This window comes from Dermacentor albipictus, chromosome 6 (genome assembly GCF_038994185.2).
Source record: "Dermacentor albipictus isolate Rhodes 1998 colony chromosome 6, USDA_Dalb.pri_finalv2, whole genome shotgun sequence".
In the NCBI taxonomy this organism is placed as follows: domain Eukaryota; kingdom Metazoa; phylum Arthropoda; class Arachnida; order Ixodida; family Ixodidae; genus Dermacentor; species Dermacentor albipictus.
Genome location: NC_091826.1, coordinates 132,441,324 through 132,460,237, shown reverse-complemented (window position 1 = coordinate 132,460,237; position 18,914 = coordinate 132,441,324). Strand labels below are relative to the sequence as shown.

General features: G+C 45.8%; 1 protein-coding gene across 7 annotated transcripts in view; it reads left to right on the top strand.

Annotated features, from left to right (window-relative positions):
- The window catches only part of LOC135902261 (uncharacterized), a 761,927-nt gene that overhangs the window by 594,733 nt on the left and 148,280 nt on the right, over positions 1-18,914 (top strand). For all 7 annotated transcript variants that reach the window (XM_070541346.1, XM_070541345.1, XM_070541343.1 and 4 more), the window contains one exon: positions 11,427-11,596. In XM_070541346.1, coding sequence (XP_070397447.1) covers positions 11,427-11,596 — 170 coding nt within the window. The remainder of the gene's footprint in view (positions 1-11,426; positions 11,597-18,914) is intronic.

Sequence of the window (18,914 nt, the reverse complement as noted above, 5' to 3'; positions counted from 1 at the left end):
GTCGCCGATCCTTGTCGCCCATGCGTCGTCGACCAGCCCCTGAAAATGAGGGAAACTAGCCCCCGAAGTTCGTGAGGCAAGAACTGCGCTGTCGAAATGCTCAAGTCCTCGAACTTTGTTGTCGAATATTGTCTAAGTTTTTGTAGAAGGCACCCGTGCATATGCTCTTGTCGATACCGGTGCTGCCATTTCTGTAATAGGCGCCACACTTTGCCGCAAGCTTCCGAAGGTGACCACACCTCTTGACATGATGCCCTTACGTACAGCAAATGGAGACCCTGTTTGGCCTATAGCTGCCTGCACTGCTCGACTTATTATCGCTAAAGAGCACTACAATGTTGTGTTTATCGTCCTTTCATCCTGCTCGCACGACATCGTACTTGGCTGGGACTTTTTATCGTATAATCACGCCGTTATTGATTGTGCCAGATCTGAACTTGAGCTCTTCACGTTGTGTGAGCAGTCCTACAACCCCGCTCATCAAGCCGCGCCCAAACTAGTCGTAACAGAAGATACAGAAATTCCGCCGACAGCAGCTGTTTTGCTCCCCGTGTTCTGCAACAGCATCTGTGATGAAGCTGCATTCATCGAACCATCACGCCTCCTTCTAAGTCGGAAGCCACTTGCTTTGCCGTATTCGACCCTCTCTATATCGAATAAAACAAGCGCTCTCTGCCTCACAAATCCTCTTCCGTATCCCATCAAACTTCTTAAAGGTAAATCCCTTGGATGCGTGCAAGCCATTGATATCGGCCAAATTTTTTTCCTTGCAGCAAGATTCAGCTCGACGCGACCTCGACGTCGTCAGTGCCCTTCATCCTTCTGATGTACCAGCTGCCGACCTATTCGATTCGTCGATCGCCGACGGAATGTCATCATTTGAACGCTCTGCTCTTCTTCAGCTGCTCTACCAGTTCCGCGACCCTTTCGATGTTGCCCAACGTGCCCTTGGCCTAACTTCTACCATTGTTCACTACATCGACACCGGCTCCAACTCGCCAGTGCGATAATGCCCTTAACGTGTCTCCACCGTGGAACGTCAAGTTATTACTGACCAGGTTGTCGATGTGCTTAAACGCGACGTTATTCGCCCTTCACAAAGTCCGTGGGCATCTCATGTGGTTCTCCTTAAAAAAATGATGGATCAATTTGTTTCTGCGTGGATTACCGGCGCCTAAACAAGGTCACTCGAAAAGACGTGTATCCGTTACCCAGAATTGACGATGCCCTTGATTGCCTACAAGGTGCCGAGTTTTTTTCATCGTTAGATTTGCGTTCCGGGTATTGGCAAGTGCCTTTAGCAGAGGCCAACCGTTTCAAGAAAAACTTCGTCACGAATATGAATTCAATGTCATGCCCTTCAGCCTCTGCAATTCGCCTGTCACCTTCCAGCGCATGATGGACTCGGTTCTGCGAGGTTTGAAGTGGCACATGTGTCTCTACTACCTAGACAACATTGTTGTCTTTGCGCCAGATATCGCAACCCATCTGGAACGCCTCAACCTTGTCCTGATGTGTCTGAAGACCGCTCAGCCGCAACTAAATCTCAAGAAGTGCCGCTTTGCTACGCGAAAACTTACAATTCTCGGTCACGTCGTGTCAAAAGACGGCGTGCTTCCGGATCCGGCTGAACTACGTGCCGGGACTGACTTCCCCAAACCGACGACTCTAAAGCAATTACGAAGCTCCATAGGGCTCTGCTCCCACTTTCGTCGGTTTGTGCGCAACTTCGCCTCTACAATTGCGCCTTTGGCCCAACTTTTAAACAGTGCCTCCAGTCTTTCGCCATGGTCTTCTGAGTGTGACCTAGCCTTCTCCACCCTTCACCGTCTCCTGACGTCACCACCTATACTGCACCACTACGATCCCACGGCCGCAACTGAGGTGCACACACACGCCTGTGGTGTCGGCCTCGGTGCTGTTCTCGCAAAACTAAAGTCTGGGTTCGCAGAGTATGTCGTCGCATACGACAGCAGAACGCTCACCAAGGCTGGGTCAAACTATAGCGTCACCGAGAAAGAATTCTTGGCAATAGTGTGGGCGCTTGCCAAGTTCCGCCCTTACTTATATGGCCGCACGTTTGATGTAGTTACGGACCATCAAGCATTATGCTGGCTGTCTTCGTTGAAGGATCCGCCACGTCGCCTTGCCCGCTGGGCTCTTCGGCTTCAAGAGTGTGACATCCGCGTTATATATCGTTCCGGACGCAAGCATGTCGATGCTGATGCACTGTCGCGGTCACCACTATCCACCGAAACTGCGTCCATATCCATTATAGACCACCCATTGTCAGCTCTTGACGTCGCCACCATTTCCTCAGCAGAGCGCCACGATCCCTGGATAGCTTCGCTTCTTGACGTTTTATCCGAGGCACCCACCATTTCGACCCCTCGAACACTGCGACGCCAGGCTTCGCACTTCAGCATCCGTGATGGCCTCTGGTACCAGCACAACTACTCGCCACATGGTAGGAAGTGGCTCCTAGTTATTCCATAACGCTGCGCTCTATAATCTGCGCTTCCTTTCACTCCGACCCGCAGTGTGCTCACGGCGGTGCCTTCAAGTCCTATGAACGGTTACGCAAAAGGTACTACTGGCGCGGAATGCTTCGCTTTGTCCGCAACTTCAATCGCGGCTGCTACGAGTGTCAGTGACGAAAAAACCAGCGCATCCTGCCGCAGGTTCATTACAGCACCTTCCGTGCCGAGACCGCCCATTCGACCGCGTTGGAATTGACCTTCATGGACCTTTACCTTTGACCACGGCGGGAAACCGATGGGCTATCATTGCTGTCGACCACCTTTCGCGATACGCCGAAACCGCTGCTTTTGCCACAGCGACAGCACATGACGTCGCCTCTTTCATCCTCCAGCGTTTTGTGCTTCGACACGGTCCTCCTCATGAACTCCTCAGTGACCGTGGCCGCGTATTTCTCTCTGATGTAATCCAAGCACTTCTCCACCACTGCAGCATTGTACATCGGACGTGTACTGCCTACCACCCTCAGACGAACGGTCTCACTGAGCGGTTTAATCGTACACTGGGCGACATGCTTGCGACACATGTTGCATCTGATCAGTCAAACTGGGACCTGGTTCTTCCATTTGCGACATTCGCGTACAACACCGCTACGCAAGTCACAACCGGGTATTCGCCCTTCTTCCTTCTGTACGTTCGCCAGCCGACGCACGCTGTCGACACGTTGCTGCCATACGCACCAGATGCCTCAGAGTGCACGCCCGTGTCGGATGCCGCCCGTTACGCTGAAGATTGCCGACAACTATCCAAGCGCTTTACTACAGCCTACCAACAACGCCAGAGAAACGCTCGCGATGATGACCACTCTCGTGCCGCAGCATTCGCTCCTGGAGCACTTGGGTGGCTGCTTGTGTGCTTGCGCCCCTGGCTTGTGGCCGAAACTACTCCCAAATTATCATGGTCCCTACCGCGTCGTCGAGCGTACTTCGCCCGTAAACTACGTCATTGAACCTCTTACGCTGCACGCCGACCGTCATCTACGTGGACGTGATGTTGTTCACGTTGACCGCCTCAAGCCGTACTTCGACCCTCTTCTCCCCACCTGTTAGATCACCAGGATGGCTCCACGTTTCTCGACGGCGGCAATTGTGATGAAGAAAGGAAGGTAATGACATCCCGATCATCATCAAGAGCGGAGCGCATGAGATCGGCGCTCGAACACCACCATCTTGTTCTCCCGACCTACTGCTCAGAGCTACCGCCTGTTTGTTGGACTGGTCCAATAAACCTCCTTACAATATGTGTGTGTGTGTGTGTGTGTGTGTGCGTGTGTGTGCGTGTGTGTGCGTGTGTGTGTGTGCGTGTGTGTGTGTGTGTGTGTGTGTGCGTGCGTGCGCGTGCGCGTGCGCGGGCGTGCGTGCGTGCGTGCGTGCGTGTGTGTGTGTTCTTCATTTCAATAAAAATTTAGTTGAGAGTTAGCGCTCGTCCTGTCTGCTTCTAGTCTGTGCCCGTGTCACTTCGCGCTGCCATGCAAGGTCATGTTACCGTACCAACTCGCCCAACTTTCTATCCTTTTGCACTACATTTCTTTATGAATGCTCGAAAGAAATCGTGCCAGCATCTAATCAATGCAAGCTTCACACAAGTGAAACACCTTCGTGACTCATCACATCGTCGTATTGACACGTGTACTTATATTTATCGGGCGACCACGTTTCGCCGCCTAGCAAACGTTATCGCACAGCGCGGGACGCGCCTGCATGTATCCGAAGTTTCTGGAAAGTGGCATCGATGCCTCTATCCGCGGTCTGCTGTCGCCGAACCTTGTGTTATCTGATTTCATCGCGTGACGCGATTGGGGTAGAACTTTGGGGAAGGCATGCGGGTCTGAACGATTAGTCTGAAACGTTCGACGACTGCTGTATGAAAGCCGACGCGCTGGGCCCGCTGATCAGATTTTCGACGATCGCCGACTGTGTTTGCCGCTGTCGCCGTTCTTTGAGTGTAGCCTGTTTTTGAGGGCACAAGTTCGGCCACTAAAACGCTAGTTTCCTCTTTCTCAGTTTGGCTGCTCTCTTCACAGTCACTACCACGTGATAGTATCGTTAGCTGAGGGATTACTGAAGCAACTTTAATTGAAACTATCCTCGCCAGTGTGCCACAATACAGAGAAGAATAGGGTAGCAGTCATACCGTACATGCATGCATTGTTGCATTGACTTAAGAAAATAGCACAACGCAGCAGCATTCCTGAGGCGCTTTCAGCACCTACCGAATTAAGCAGGCAATGTAGAAAGACCACACCAGTAGGTACAAAGAAGACGACCTGCCAAAAGAATAACCAGATTAAGATTCGAGGGTCTATAACAGGTGCCGTCTACCAGATACCTACAACCTGCAGAGCTTGCTACAGCGGTCAGACCAGACGATGCCTTAATGATAGGCTGAGAGAGCCTAATAGCAATCTAAATGAAGGGCAAGTCGGTGGTTTTCTTGCACAGCACTGAAAAAGTGCAGCTGCCGGCTTCTCTTTAAAGACAGTCATTCTAGAGAAAAGCCCTAACGAAATGACCAGGCTCATCATTGAAGCATATCACATCGCCACCTCTAGTGGGTCTTCTATCAGCAGACCATCTATCTCATTATCACGAAAAGAGGTGCAATTTATACGCCTGGCATGATTTTTTAACACAGATTTCCTATTCTGCCTCGAGAGATGCTATCAGGAGCACTTGTTCTAATGCATGAGGGAGAAGGGTATGCTCTGATCCTGCAATAAATACTCGTTGTTGAAACTTAGCGCCAAACGAGTGTGTGCCGTCTGTGTTGTTTTGTCCTGTTTCTGATGTGATACACCTATTTCCTCCATCATGGCAAGGTCCGCATTACCCTTCTAAAGGCCATTCGCGGCCTTGAAAAAAAAAACGGAGAGTGACAAGCCATTTTTAGTGACATGCTACCACTCTTGTCAATAGAGAGTTTTAGCACAGCGGGTTTACGGCCAGCGGAGCGGAGTGGTCTCCACCGTTGCCAGCGGAGCGGCTCGCGAAAATAGAATTTTAGCCCAGCGGATCACCCGCTCGAGCGGGGTAAAGAGCGGGGCGCTCTGCTGCCCCACCTAGTGGTCCGAATAGGAGTTACTGAGAAATGAAATTGAATTACGCTTGTTTTTATTATGCAAGAAATGTTGAATAAAGGTATATTACATGTTCTCAGTGCATTATTTGTTAATAATGTACTGAGTACTAATGTACGGGTCAGCGCGGCAGTCGCCGTCTTCGATGCAGAACTGCCGGCGTTCATGTTCGCGGCTGCCGTCTTGCATTTCCCATACACGCCCGCGCGCCCTTACGCACGCTCGCGCGCTGCGTATACCCTCCGCTGGGGAGTGCTTTCCAGCGGGCGTAAACGCTGCTCCGTAAAACCGCTGGCCGTCTCAGCGTGGTGCGCATGCGCAGTCGCGTCTCCGCTCGCCCGCTCCGCTCCGCTGGCCGTAAACCCGCTGGGCTAAAACTCTCTATTATCACAGATGACGACTCACGCCAACGTACCGGACTTTGTATTGAAGCTGTGATGGTTGATTCTTTAGGAACGGTATTTGATTTTGTTCCGTGCCTTAACCTACTTCATCGGGGCAGTTTAAACAATATAGTGGTCGTGAATCAGGCGCTGCTACCCTGGCAAAATGAACTATGCCCGAGAAAGATGGCTGATATAGTCACTTTCTTCTGAAAGTAATGATAACGTTGCAATTTAACACACAGCAGAACTTCGTACACAGTGTTTTTCCGAATAGCCTAACAGAATGTTAATAAATCCTGATGCTATTAAACTCATACCTTTTTAACGGGAGATATTTTCAGATAACTAACATTACAAAAAGGGGCTCTGTAATCTCCACCGTGACTTAACAAAAGCACTTTGGGGCACTTCATGTAATAATCCCAGTCAATCTACTGCCAAATACGGCATTACTAATCACATCTACCATAACCTCGGCTGCATCCCAAGAAGCAACTGCCTACCTCTTCTCATTGATAAGACACGGTAGGCGTAAAACAGGTTAAAATTGAAATAGGAATGCGCAGTGTGGGATCAGTATGGAATCGTCAGCGATATAATACATATGCAGTACACTCGAGTCTGTCCAAAATCGGATCGTAAGATTCATTTGCTCGGAGTATTGCATTGATGAAATTTATCATCAGTGTCCCTAAACAGAAAGCATGCTTTGCTTTTATCGCTAGATTTGCGTCGTGAAATCACCTGTCCTTGCGTAAGTTCTAACACTCTACGCTCCAATATTCCATCGTCAAGAGCTCAGTGATTCGCATCATGTATAAGCCAAAAGCACCTCAGCTTCAGTACCATAGCCAGCGTCAAAGGCTTACGATGCGCGGAATCTGAAAAAAGGTTTATGTTTCTACACCCTAGGCACGCGGCGTGGTATTCGGATTTACTGGCTGTGGTTTGCTGGCTGTGGCCCTAGCTGAGTAGAAAATAAACTTATTACCAAACCTCGGCCACGTAAAATTTGACGGCGACTATGCTGTTGAGCACTTGTATTTTATCTATTATGCACAGACTGTTTTTATGAATGGGCTTCCAGCCAGCATGATGCAGTGCTTACTCCTGGCTAATTTTCAGGAGAGCCATCGCTCACGTGATGCGTTAAGTATAATAACCTAACTCTCAAGTGTTGGAACATTATTGGCACAAATCATATATAAGGAATATATAAACAAAGGAAGCATATTAAAATTGCCTGTGAAATTTTACTCAAGTGTCAGCACTACTTCAAAACTTGGCCTGCTCATCTCATGTACCTCCCTAAGCTTTCTGGGAAATTGAAAGGGCAAAATTTACATGTCTTGCGGCACCATGGTAAAAGAGGGAATGTGTGGCTTAGTGAAGACATATGAAAGGCTCAGCTGTCGTTGTGCTGCGCAGGTACAAGGAACGACACTTTTAGATTTTATTTACAGGCAGTGGAGAAAATGATAAATTGTGCTATGTGGGCCCTGGCGTGATCATGACAAAACCACCGTATTAATATGGGTCGCAAACGATAACAAAAAAGGAACATTTCTATCAAACGCTCACGGACCTTTCTGATGTTTCTTCAATTCTTCTAGCATTTTTAATTTAGAGTAGAAGAATATTCTCACAAAATTACGCAATAATTGCAGTTGTAGTTATATCACGGCGCTGTGGCCTGACTAAGAAATATAGCGAGTCAAGAATGGAATAGCAGATTGCTATAGAACCTGTGGTGATTGTAGCCGCGGACAAGGTCTTCTTGCAAAACAAACAAACGCATAACTCAAAAAGGGTCTGTGGTTGAAATCGTTCGCTCTTTTTACACGACAGACTACATTAATACGCCCTGTGTTTTTTTCGCGTGATCTTCAATATTCGTCCACGTGCGTCATGCTAGACAGACCTTTAGAATTGCCGAAATTTTGTGAAGCTATATGGAAACGTTTAATAGCTTACAGGGAGAAGCGATACAGACGAAGTCTAGAAGCAGAGAGGACGAGCGCTCCGTCTGGACGTCCTCTCTGCTTCTAATCTTCGTCTGTGTCCCTCCATGCGATAATCGATAGATGTGTTACTGTACCAAGTCACCCAACTTTCCATCATATTGCATTGTGTGGGCATGGTTCAAATGATAATACACGTACGCTGTATATTCGGGATATAGAATTTTTAGATTGTGTGGTACCGGATTGTAGTAAGCAAGCTTGTGCAATAATTTGGAGATCATTAATTCATTTGCACCGAAGATCCGGTACGCAAGAATGCTACTTCAATGTCATGCAAGTTAAGTCAGTTAAATAGCTTCAACTATATTCCTTTGCAGGAATTCTACGTCTGCGGCTGCTGGCGATTTTTCTACTTTTGTGTCTGAATTCTGCACACTGGACGCCAATTTTCTTTCTCGTGCGTTTCAAGCAGCACAACAGTTGCAAAAATACGCCTTTCTTATGGCGTAGCTGCAGAAGCAAGAATATTTCTATTATTATCTTCATATATCTTAATGTTAAGAAAGGAATGAACGTTGAAAACACTTTATCTGAATTTGTAGTCTAAAATACATTATGCCGAAAGAGCACAGCAGTTTCGAAGCACGTTCGCATGTTCACAAAACCGGTCAGCTATATGGTAAGGAAGAAAACAAGAACCGTAACTATGTGACCTGCATTTCGTGATGTGCCATCTGGCGGGAAACTGCCAGATTAAGCAGAGACGAAGGAATCGAAAATAAGCAAGGCGAAGCCTGCTTTCAAGATGCTAACACGCGCTCATGGTATTAATATTTTTTATCTGTCGCTGATGAGAGTGCTCGGCTATCACTTCGACGCGTCGCTGGAGCAAAAACAAACTTTATACATCTACCACAATAAATTCCGCGACCTTGTTTGACAACTGCAATTTTGTAACAATTTTTCTGCCACTTGAAGAGCCGCTGCTGCAACAGGCTCCAACCTGTTTAACAGAACTTGCTAAATTCTTGGGAATATATCAATCGATGCAATGGCTTCATCACAAATCGCTTTTTACTGGCCAAAAAAAAAAACCTTCGAGATTTGCACATTTCCCCAGATTGCCATACTTAAAACTCGGCCGCAATTCGAAACGGGTTTTCGGCCGTAAGTAGGGGCACCCTTTCGATGTAGTGTCAGGCTAGGCGTGCACGAGAATCTTTTGAAAGATTGCTTCTATGATTAGTTCGCGAAAAACGGCGCTCTCCCATATAAAACTTGCATGTTTCCATGGACTGCTGCTAGAGTCGCTGTTCAGCGATGTCAATTGAGGTCCCTCCCTCAATAATACTAAAGTAACGAAAGGCTTTCATCCAGCCGACGACGCCAGCGATAGGCTGATTGGTGACATGTGACCTTGCTCCGTCCCTTTGCCGCCATGAAAGTTCCGGCGCGCCGGGCGAAGTGCGCGCGTTTCGCCTGTTGTGCTATGCACATTACTGCGATAATTTTGTTCCGGGAGGGCCGAAACACGTTGTTGCTGTGCGGTTGGGTGCCGAAACCGGACGAAGGGTGGCAAGAAGTTATTTTGCATCCCGCACGGCAACCAGAACCTAACCAGAAGAAAAGTATGGTTGCACAAAATTGGACGGAAGGACTTTGAACCGTAGGTAACTGCACGACTGTGCGAGGCAAATAACATACAACGATACAAAGGTGCGATAGAAAGTATACACGTGTGTGTGTCGAGCTGCGATAGTATTTCACTCCCGCGCATGAATCTTGATGGCCTACGTTTGTGGAGATTATTTATTTTAGTTCTTTGTTGGTCCGCTGGATAGCTCAATATGACCTACGATGCAAGTAAATAGTGGGGCATAAGCACATTAACTCGTTGACAAATATCCGCATTGCGTCACTTGCGGGAAAAAGTTACAAATTTTAGCAGCGAATTCTACTTTTACACTTTCCTGTGTTTGTGCACGCATTGTCAACTGCGCTTTACAATATGTCCAAAAAGCCATTTCCAACTCTGCATATCCTAATCGCAATTTATGCATTGCATACGTGAATAAATATATTCCTAAGTGCCTGCATTACTCTGCTTTTAAAAACAAATACAGCATAGCCACTGCTATCGGCCATCAAATAATAAAGTATAATACAATATATCAAAGTATATTACGTACCGCTGCGAGCTTGCTCCTTCCAAGTTTCCCTTACACTCGAAGATGTTTCAGTAATCGGTGATGCCATTTTACTGATGAAAAACACACAACTGCAAATTACCATAAGAAAACCGCGAGAAGCGATACACGGATTGCCAGCAAAACACAGTGCAGTAATTGCTACGCCAATCCGCGTGCGTTTCGTATAAGGGCCCTCTAATTCTTACGGGGCTTTAGCGGTGCACGGGGGTGAAAAGTCATAAACACAACACTGCGCGTCATGATTCAAGTATACGTGGCGATGTCACACTGTTCACGAGAACAGTCGACCACATTCACACACGCGCACACACTACGCTCGATGTTGGTGCGCCGCGAGATTAGATCGCGCTGGCAGCCCGAACACAATCGAGGAGACTCGCTGACACGATGCATACCGCCGCTTCAGAATGTCACGAAAGTTGCACTGGTTTGTAGCACAGAACCACGGAACACGATAGTCGTCGTGTAATCGCTACATGACCGACACACTCAGTGGCAAGAAGACTGTTGGCGCACTCGTTTGCACTCACAAATAGGAGGTTGTTTATTTGCCGTGAGGGTCGCACCTTTCAGCGACGCTATGTCGAAACTTTCTTGGTCCAAGCGACTGTCAGCCTTGTTTACACGAATTCTAAGTTCAACGTAACCGCTATGTGTACACTGCACACTTGCAACCAAAAGAGTTCAAAGAGCAAACGGAATTAAGCGCAAGCAATCACCAAGGCTCGCGCGGTGATTGAGCACCAAGGCTCGCGCGGTGATTGAGTGCAAACGAACGAAATGTAAACATGCGAATCGAGGCGATGAAGCCCTCATTCCGCTCTCTTGACCGTCTTTCTTTCAACGTTCACTTGAAATTAAAGGACTAGATTTAGCAGTTCGGGCGTTTCTTTCGTTTTTCGCCACAGTCAGGCACACTAGCATGTTGTTGTTTTTTCGCGCTTCTGCAGATATTTTTTAACCTGACGAATGCCGCGGCGCCGTGGTTTAGCGTGGGTGCCGTCTGCTACAGGAACTTCCTAGGTGGCGCGCACCGCAGATGTCGCTACCTTGAATATTATAGAGGGACCTTAATGTTAATATGGTAACGAGAGCTTACTGGTACAACCCACTGCTGCTCAAAGCATCCATCTATCCTAATTTCTGGTCGTGAGGGTTGCATATCTTACCTCTTTTAGATATTTCGTTTCGGACACTACTTATAAACGCAGAAGAGAATCTGATTTTTATTCTGGATTTTTTTTTTGTGAAGACGAGGCTGATCGTCACAAGCCAGACCCGTTTGTTGGAGCACATGGACTACGTGTTCTTTATGTGCGGGAAGACGGGAGCGATGGTGACAAAGCCGGCAGGCCTGTACAACAACGGAGGGACGTGCAACATGCATGACGTAAAGGTCCCCGGCATGAACGGCTTTCACAGGCAAGTCCTTGCATTCCACGATGAAAGTATCTCGTTTTCGCAGGGAAACGCTCACTCCTGGGGGAGCCTTTATTCCAATGCGCAGATATATTGGCCACCGAAGTGGGCAGATTTTGCAGTTATGTTGTCTCTATCTATAGCGAGCAGTAATCCAGTAATCTAAAATTCACACACAGTGCCTTGGTTCACCTCAAAAGCAAGAACAAAGTGAGGGAAAATAACGAAACAAAGCTGAGCTAATTGGTAAGGATTCATAATGCAAAGGAAGTAATAAGGCGTGAAGACACGAACGCAAGAGATGTGGACAACAGGAACGCCGACTATCAACTGAAGAAAGCACTGGGACGAAAAAGAAAGAAGACACAAAACCCATCTGCGCATGCTCTGGAAAAGTAGCACCACGTGTCAATCTGCGACACGTGCTGGTCTACGTGAGCGATAGGCAACTGTTAAGGCATTTCATCTCTTCCTTAGTTAAGGTGATCGAAGACTGACTCATGCACACTCTTCCGCTATTACCGATATGCCATGCCTCGACCATAAGAAGCGTATCTTCATTCACATGCCTGTACAATATCGCGCATTCATCTAACTTAGGCGTGCAGTTACAATTTTGGCAGTCTTGGCAACGTAAGGAAAGATTAGGAGGTGATCCACCCGTTAACCACCTTTTGTGTTCCATTAACCTCTGATTTTTACACCACCCCGTTTGCCCTACGCAGAAATGGCCACAACTAAAGGGAACTTTATATACCACACCCATAAGACAGCCAATAAAATTTTTGTTCTTGAAGTGCTTCACTGGACAAATATGTGTTTTTTTTTTGCATGTCACCTGCTCAAAAATAGTCTTGCCACGTTCTAGGTAAGATATGCGCCGCCGTGCAGGAAATAAAGAGCCTATCAATAATGGCGGAAGAACGCGCGTGAGTCAGCCTTCGATTACCTTGCACGAGGAAGAGATCAAATGCCTTGAAAGTTACCTCTCACGTAGACCTGCACGTGTACCCGATTGACACGCGGTGCTACCATTCCAGAGCATGCGCAGATGAGTTTTGTGTATTCTTTCTTTTTTCGCCTCAGTGCTTCCTTCAGTTGATAGTCGGCGTTCCTATCGTCCACTTCTCTTGTATCTGAGTCCGCACGCCTTACCCCTTCTTTGCATTGTTAGGGAAAAGTTAATGGTACGCGTCCTCTTCACTGACACACTGCCATGGGATTGTGAAACTCAGCCGCGTTTCAGACGTACGCAATACTCGCACACCACGAACAAAACTGTTCCCGTAACTAAAAAAAACGGTTTCACATTTTTCCAAACAGTCAGTACAAACCGCCAGCTAGCACTAGTTGCACCTCCTCGTTTTTGTTTGTTTTTTATTGTTTAGCCTAGTTAGGCCATTAGGCAGTACAATAGCAAGAGCTTGGTGGCGCAACCCACCACCCCGTTCCGAAAGGGGACGCTCATAACATCCACCCATCCTTCATCCACAGCAGGTGCTACGTTTCAGAGAAATTACTGCATCGCGAAAGCACGAAATCTGATCTCCCTTTCATACTTCGTGGGTCGTGGGAAAAGATGTTTCAGTCTTTCAGTTCTGAACTCGCTTTCGTCGACAGCGTCATTCTCCCGCAGCGAAGATCACCCTATTTTCAAGAACTTCTTTTCTCCAATGAAGTTATCATTTATGCGATGCACACAACCGACAAAAATATAGCCGGTTGGGGGCTGCGGCATGCACAAAAAGATATTTTTCTTCTTTTTGACTCAGTGGAGTGATTTTTTACTCTTTTATATAAAAACTGATGCACAAATGAACAAAGAACAAAGGAAAGCGAATGCTGTCAAATGTTTGCCTATACTGTTTGGAGAGGAAGAGATAATATTAAGAACGATAGCAAGAATGAAAGGAAACAATGCTGAAAGAACAAGATGGTACTCGAAAAAGAAAGAGTAATAAAACAATGACTAGGAAAGGTAGGCATAGGCACAAGAAAAAAATTAGTGGTATTACACTTGTGAAGCAAACTAGGTTACCGCAGAATTTGCGGTCTCTGAATTGCACAGGAACAGTAAACGTAATCAGAAATAGCCTTGCCACGTGCGCTACGCATAAAAATCCCCAGGACAGTCCAGCATCAAGTTCTCGATTGTCTCACAGAGAGCACAGGAAACACTCTACAGCTTGTCCGCACATTCTCGGCGATGTAAATTTCAGACGCCAGGAGAAACGCAACTTTCCCTTTCGGTATTAGAGCGTGCTGAGTCATTCTGTACTTATGATACGCTGTTCAGGGCCAGTTCAAACAACTCATAAGGTGCTGGTGGAATAGCAGATGAACGTCACCAAACTTATCAGAAATTTCCAGACACTCACAGCACCCGCGAGCATAAGGACAGGCCACTGTGTTAGCCACTACCCGCAGTAGCTATATTCACTGACCAACGAGAGATACCGCATGGGATGTAATGATGCTGGGCCATCGGTTTTACTTGTATGTTACCCACAAAGGGCACTGGAGCAGTCAATCTTGGATGCAGTAAACACCTCTTGCGCCGATTTCAGGGTAACATCAACAGCTGCCAGCTCCACAGTTGCGGTTTGAGGAAGACTCCTTCTGTTTTAATTTGAAGACCAAAAAAAGCAGCAGGGTCGCTTTGGCAGTGGTTGTGTACATATGCGCTAGTGAAGACTCGAAGAATCATAGCGGTACAGGTCACTGGTTATAATGTTGTGCTGATGAGCATGAGGTCGCGAGTTCGCTTCCTGAAGGGAAGTCCACATGGTGCGATTTTAGACTGCGTTTTTCGCAGCTTCCGATTTCCGCAAATGCGAACTTCGCCTTTTACCATTTCACATGCACTGAGCGCGCGGCAGCTGCGATTTTCGCATTTGCTAGCCCCTAGCGGAGGACTCAATTATTCATAGCGTTAGTTCCTTCTTCGGCGTAACAACAAAATATAGCAACTTAAAAACTACTTTTGTGAAAGTTTTTTGTGTTTGAGTGTGTTACTTCATCAAAACAGAAACTAAGTAGAAAGGTCACAATGACGTGTCTACGATTGACGTTGCGATTGGTCCCGTCCTTGCCGCATGTGCGTTTTCGCAGAAAAGTTCAGCGCTCCGAACATGGAAAAATTGCGCGCATGAAGGGTCCGACGGCCCACTTGCCGCAACTGCGAATTCGCAAGTCCGAAAACGCAGTCAAATTGGCAACATGTGAAACGCGCTTGACGGCCGCGCTCCGATTGAGGTGCAATGTGAAAACAAAAAAGAAAAATACGAAAATCCCTTGGGTGAACAGAGACATACTACAGCTTTCAACTCGTGTTCGCAGGCTTAGACGATTGAAGGACTCCCATAACCCCGTACACAAGGCTAGGTTTGCTGAGGCCAAGGAGGATCTTCGTACAAAAACCAAATCAGCTAAAAACTTTTTCTGTAGCGTGCAGCTGCCGCTTCTGTTGAAAAGTAACCCGCATAAGTTCTGTGGTTCCATTTTTACTTGTGACAGCTCTTTATGTGTCACAAGTAAGTGTATCTTTATCACAAGTGTGTTACAAGTGTATTATCTTTATGTGTCAATAACGGAATGACTAGCGATTTATTATTATTCTCCAACGCCTTCAACGCATACTTTAAGTCCGTTTTTACTTGCGATAATCATATTGTTCCTCCTTTTCCAAGCATTCATCCAACTTACCCCATTAATGATACCTTAGCACAGAAGGTGTCCTAAACCTCATACTAAATCTTGATACAAAGTAAAGTGAAGGGCCTGATGGAATCCCGAATTTTTTTCTCCTTCGGTATGCCTTATTGACTTCACGATGCCTTACTCTCATTTTCAATAAATCATTAACTTCCGCCATAGTACCTTCATCATGGAAGATGGCTAAGGTGCTTCCGTTACGTAAGTCAGGTAGTACGCAGCATCTTTCTAACTACCTGCCAATATCTTTAACACCATATTCATGCAAAATACGAGAGCATATAGTATACAAACACATTATCGAATTTCTTGAATCAAATAACATTCTCTCTAATGTACAGCATGGATTCAGACGTGGATTTAGCACCTTAACACAACTTGTCGAGTTCAAGCATGACATAGCTTCTAACCTTGATAAGGGATTACAAATTGGCGCTCTATTAATAAATTTTTCCAAAACCTTCGATACCGTACTTCGCTCAAAGCTACTGTCTAAACTAAATTCTAGTCTTAACAACCCTCAATTATTGAACTGGATAGAGACTTTATATCTCACCGCTCTCAATTCGCAAGTTTTAACTCGATAAACTCCTCGGGGGTGGATGCGTCATCAGGCATACCTCAAAGATCGGTCCTCGGTCTTCTCCTTTTCTTACTATATATAATGATTTACCACGCAAGATATCTTCTAAAATCCGACTGTATGCTGACGACTGCGCATTGTCTAAGATAATTTCATCCCGCTTTGATCATGTTCGCCTTACTGAATCGTTCGTCAGATTTTCCAAATGATGTGAAACATGGCAAATAAATATTAACTTCCGTAAGACTGTCCTTATGCCCTCCTCTAATAAAGCTAGCCCGTTCTTGTTCAGCTACGAATTTAATGATAGTTTAATTAAACGCCTTTCTGAATATAAATATCTTGGTCTCACGTTCACCACTAACATGTCCTGGTCAAAGCAAATTGATTCCATTACGACTAAAGTTCTACAAAAACTCTGTCATTTCCGTCATAGGCTGTCTAATTCTCCGCGTGACACTAAATTACTGTTATATTCATCTGCATTCATTTGGAATTTCAATGGAGACGAAAGTAGAGAATAATCCGAAGGGATTCTGGAAACATGCAAAGAGAAATGGAAAAGACACTGTGACTATACCACCGCTTGTGTCTGGTAACAGTTTTATTGATGATCGCGTAGGAAAAGCTGAGTTCTTTAATACGTATTTTAGCTCTGTTTTCAGCTGTGCATTGCAGCAGAGACATGATATGAGTACCTTGAATTTCCAGCCGGTGACGAGTGCTATGGATGATGTTGTTATTAACAATAATGGCATAGAGTCTCTGCTGCAGAATCTGAAGATTGGTAAGGCTGGGTTTCCTGATGACTTGCCAAACAAGTTTTACAAATTTTGTGCTCAGTTGGTAGCACCGTGCTTGAAGAATATTTTCGAAAAATCGCTTGACGAATCCTGCCTTCCAGATGACTGGAAAATCGCAAGCGTAGTGCCAATTCACAAATCTGGTTCTCGTGACACCGTCTCAAATTATAGGCCAGTATCACTAACTTCAATTGCGTGTAGGACTCTTGAACATACTTCGTATACTAGTATAGTAGCACATATGGACGCACATTCATTGTTTAATCCTCGGCAGCATGGTTTTCGAAGGGTCCTATCTTGTACTACGCGGTTGACTGAATTTGTGCACGAGCTGGCACAAATTCACTGGACAGGCGCCTTAGCGTGGACTGTGTGTTCTTGGATTTCAAAAAGGCATTGGATACCATAACGCACTGTTTACTAATAAAAAAATGGCCTTTTACAATATCAGTCTTCAAGTAATATCATGGGTAGAAGATTACCTACGTTTACGTCAGCAGTTTGTGGTGGTGAATGGTACTCAGTTACAGAAGGTGCAAGTTGTGTCCGGTGTTCCGCAAGGCTCCGTGCTGGGGCCGCTATTGCTCTTGCTGTACGTGAACGACATTAGTGGCGGAATAGTGTCTCAAATGCGGTTATTTGCGGACGACTGCGTCATCTATAGAGTAGTCACTTGTGAGCGTGATGCTGAAATGTTTCAGGAAGACTTGAACAGAATCTCAGAGTGGTGCGTCAAATGGAATATGAATTTAAATTTGTCTAAAACTGTTCATATGAAATTTACACGAAAGAAAAACCTTGATATGCAGCCATATGGTATTAGGAATGTAATGTTGGAACAGGTATTCGAATTTAAATATTTAGGTGCTTATTTTACTCCCGCTTTGAATTGGCGCCGTCAAGTCGACTATGCCACTGCTAAAGCAAGCAAAATCCTCGGATTTCTTCGCCGAAATGCAAACACTTTTCCACAGTCATGTGGGGACATTTTGTACAAGACTTATGTGAGGTCAATTCTGGAATACGCGTGTACGGTTTGGGACCCGCATACTCGTAGAGATAAAGATAAGCTGGAGCGGGTGCAGAACATTGCCGCTCGTTTCGTATCTGGCATACGCGGGGCTCAATACAGTGCATCGCGTACGCAGGAAGCACTCAACTGGGAATTACTAGACATGCTCCGTAAGAAGTTGAGGCTGAAGTTTTTCCGTGCTATTTATTATTCAGCTGTTCGGGTTGATCGCGAAAAGTTTGTGCAAGAGCCTTTCTATAGATCCAATCGTGTTGACCATGATTTTAAGGACCGTGAATTTGCGACAAAACTGAATTGTTTAGAATGTCCTTCTTTCCTAAAACCATTAGGGAATGGAATAGACTGCCGAGTAATGTTGTGAGGGTTGAATCAAATGATGCTTTCTTTTTGATCTTGTAGATTGTAGATGTGCATTGCTAAGGGCTTTGCCTTTTTGCTTTTTTTATTTTTCCTCTTTTGTTATCACTTTTAACACTGTACAGGAGCAGAGGTGTCGTATGTATTTCTTCTTGTACGACCCCCCCCCCTCCTGTAATGCCTTGGTGCTGTGGGTTCCTAAATAAATAAATAAATATAAAACTATTGTTCGCCCTATACTTGAGGATGGAGTATCGTTTGGAATCCCTACAAGCATTACGAAACAGACAGAGTTGAGGCCGTCCAAAGGAAAGCCATTATATTTATCTACCGACGTTAAGACCCCCAGTTCTCACAATCGTCAATCATGCCCTCATTCAACATCTCTCGCCGAACAGCGAAACGTTAATTTTTAAAATTATTTTCGTGGCATTATTCATTCGTCTTGTCGACTCTCCAGTAATGAATATAACACCTTTGCAAAAATCTCCTCTAGTAGGAGACATCACGCACTTAACATCACAGCCTTTTTTGCACGCACTAATACTTTTAAGAATAGCTTTTTCCCTCAAACAATGGAAACTTGGAATTCGCTACCAGTAACCAACCGTTCTCTCCCATTCAACGAATTCTTCTCTGTGCTCCCTCAACATTGCACTTAACTTTATTTCCTTGTTACCTATTGTATTTCTTTTTTGTATTATATTATTCACTCCTGCTATAGCCCCACCAGGGGCTGCAGTATGTGAAAATAAATAAATTGGTGCGCCACGGCTTGGGTGCACGTTAGTAAACCACATGAAACGATACAATTTAATTTTATTCTCCGTG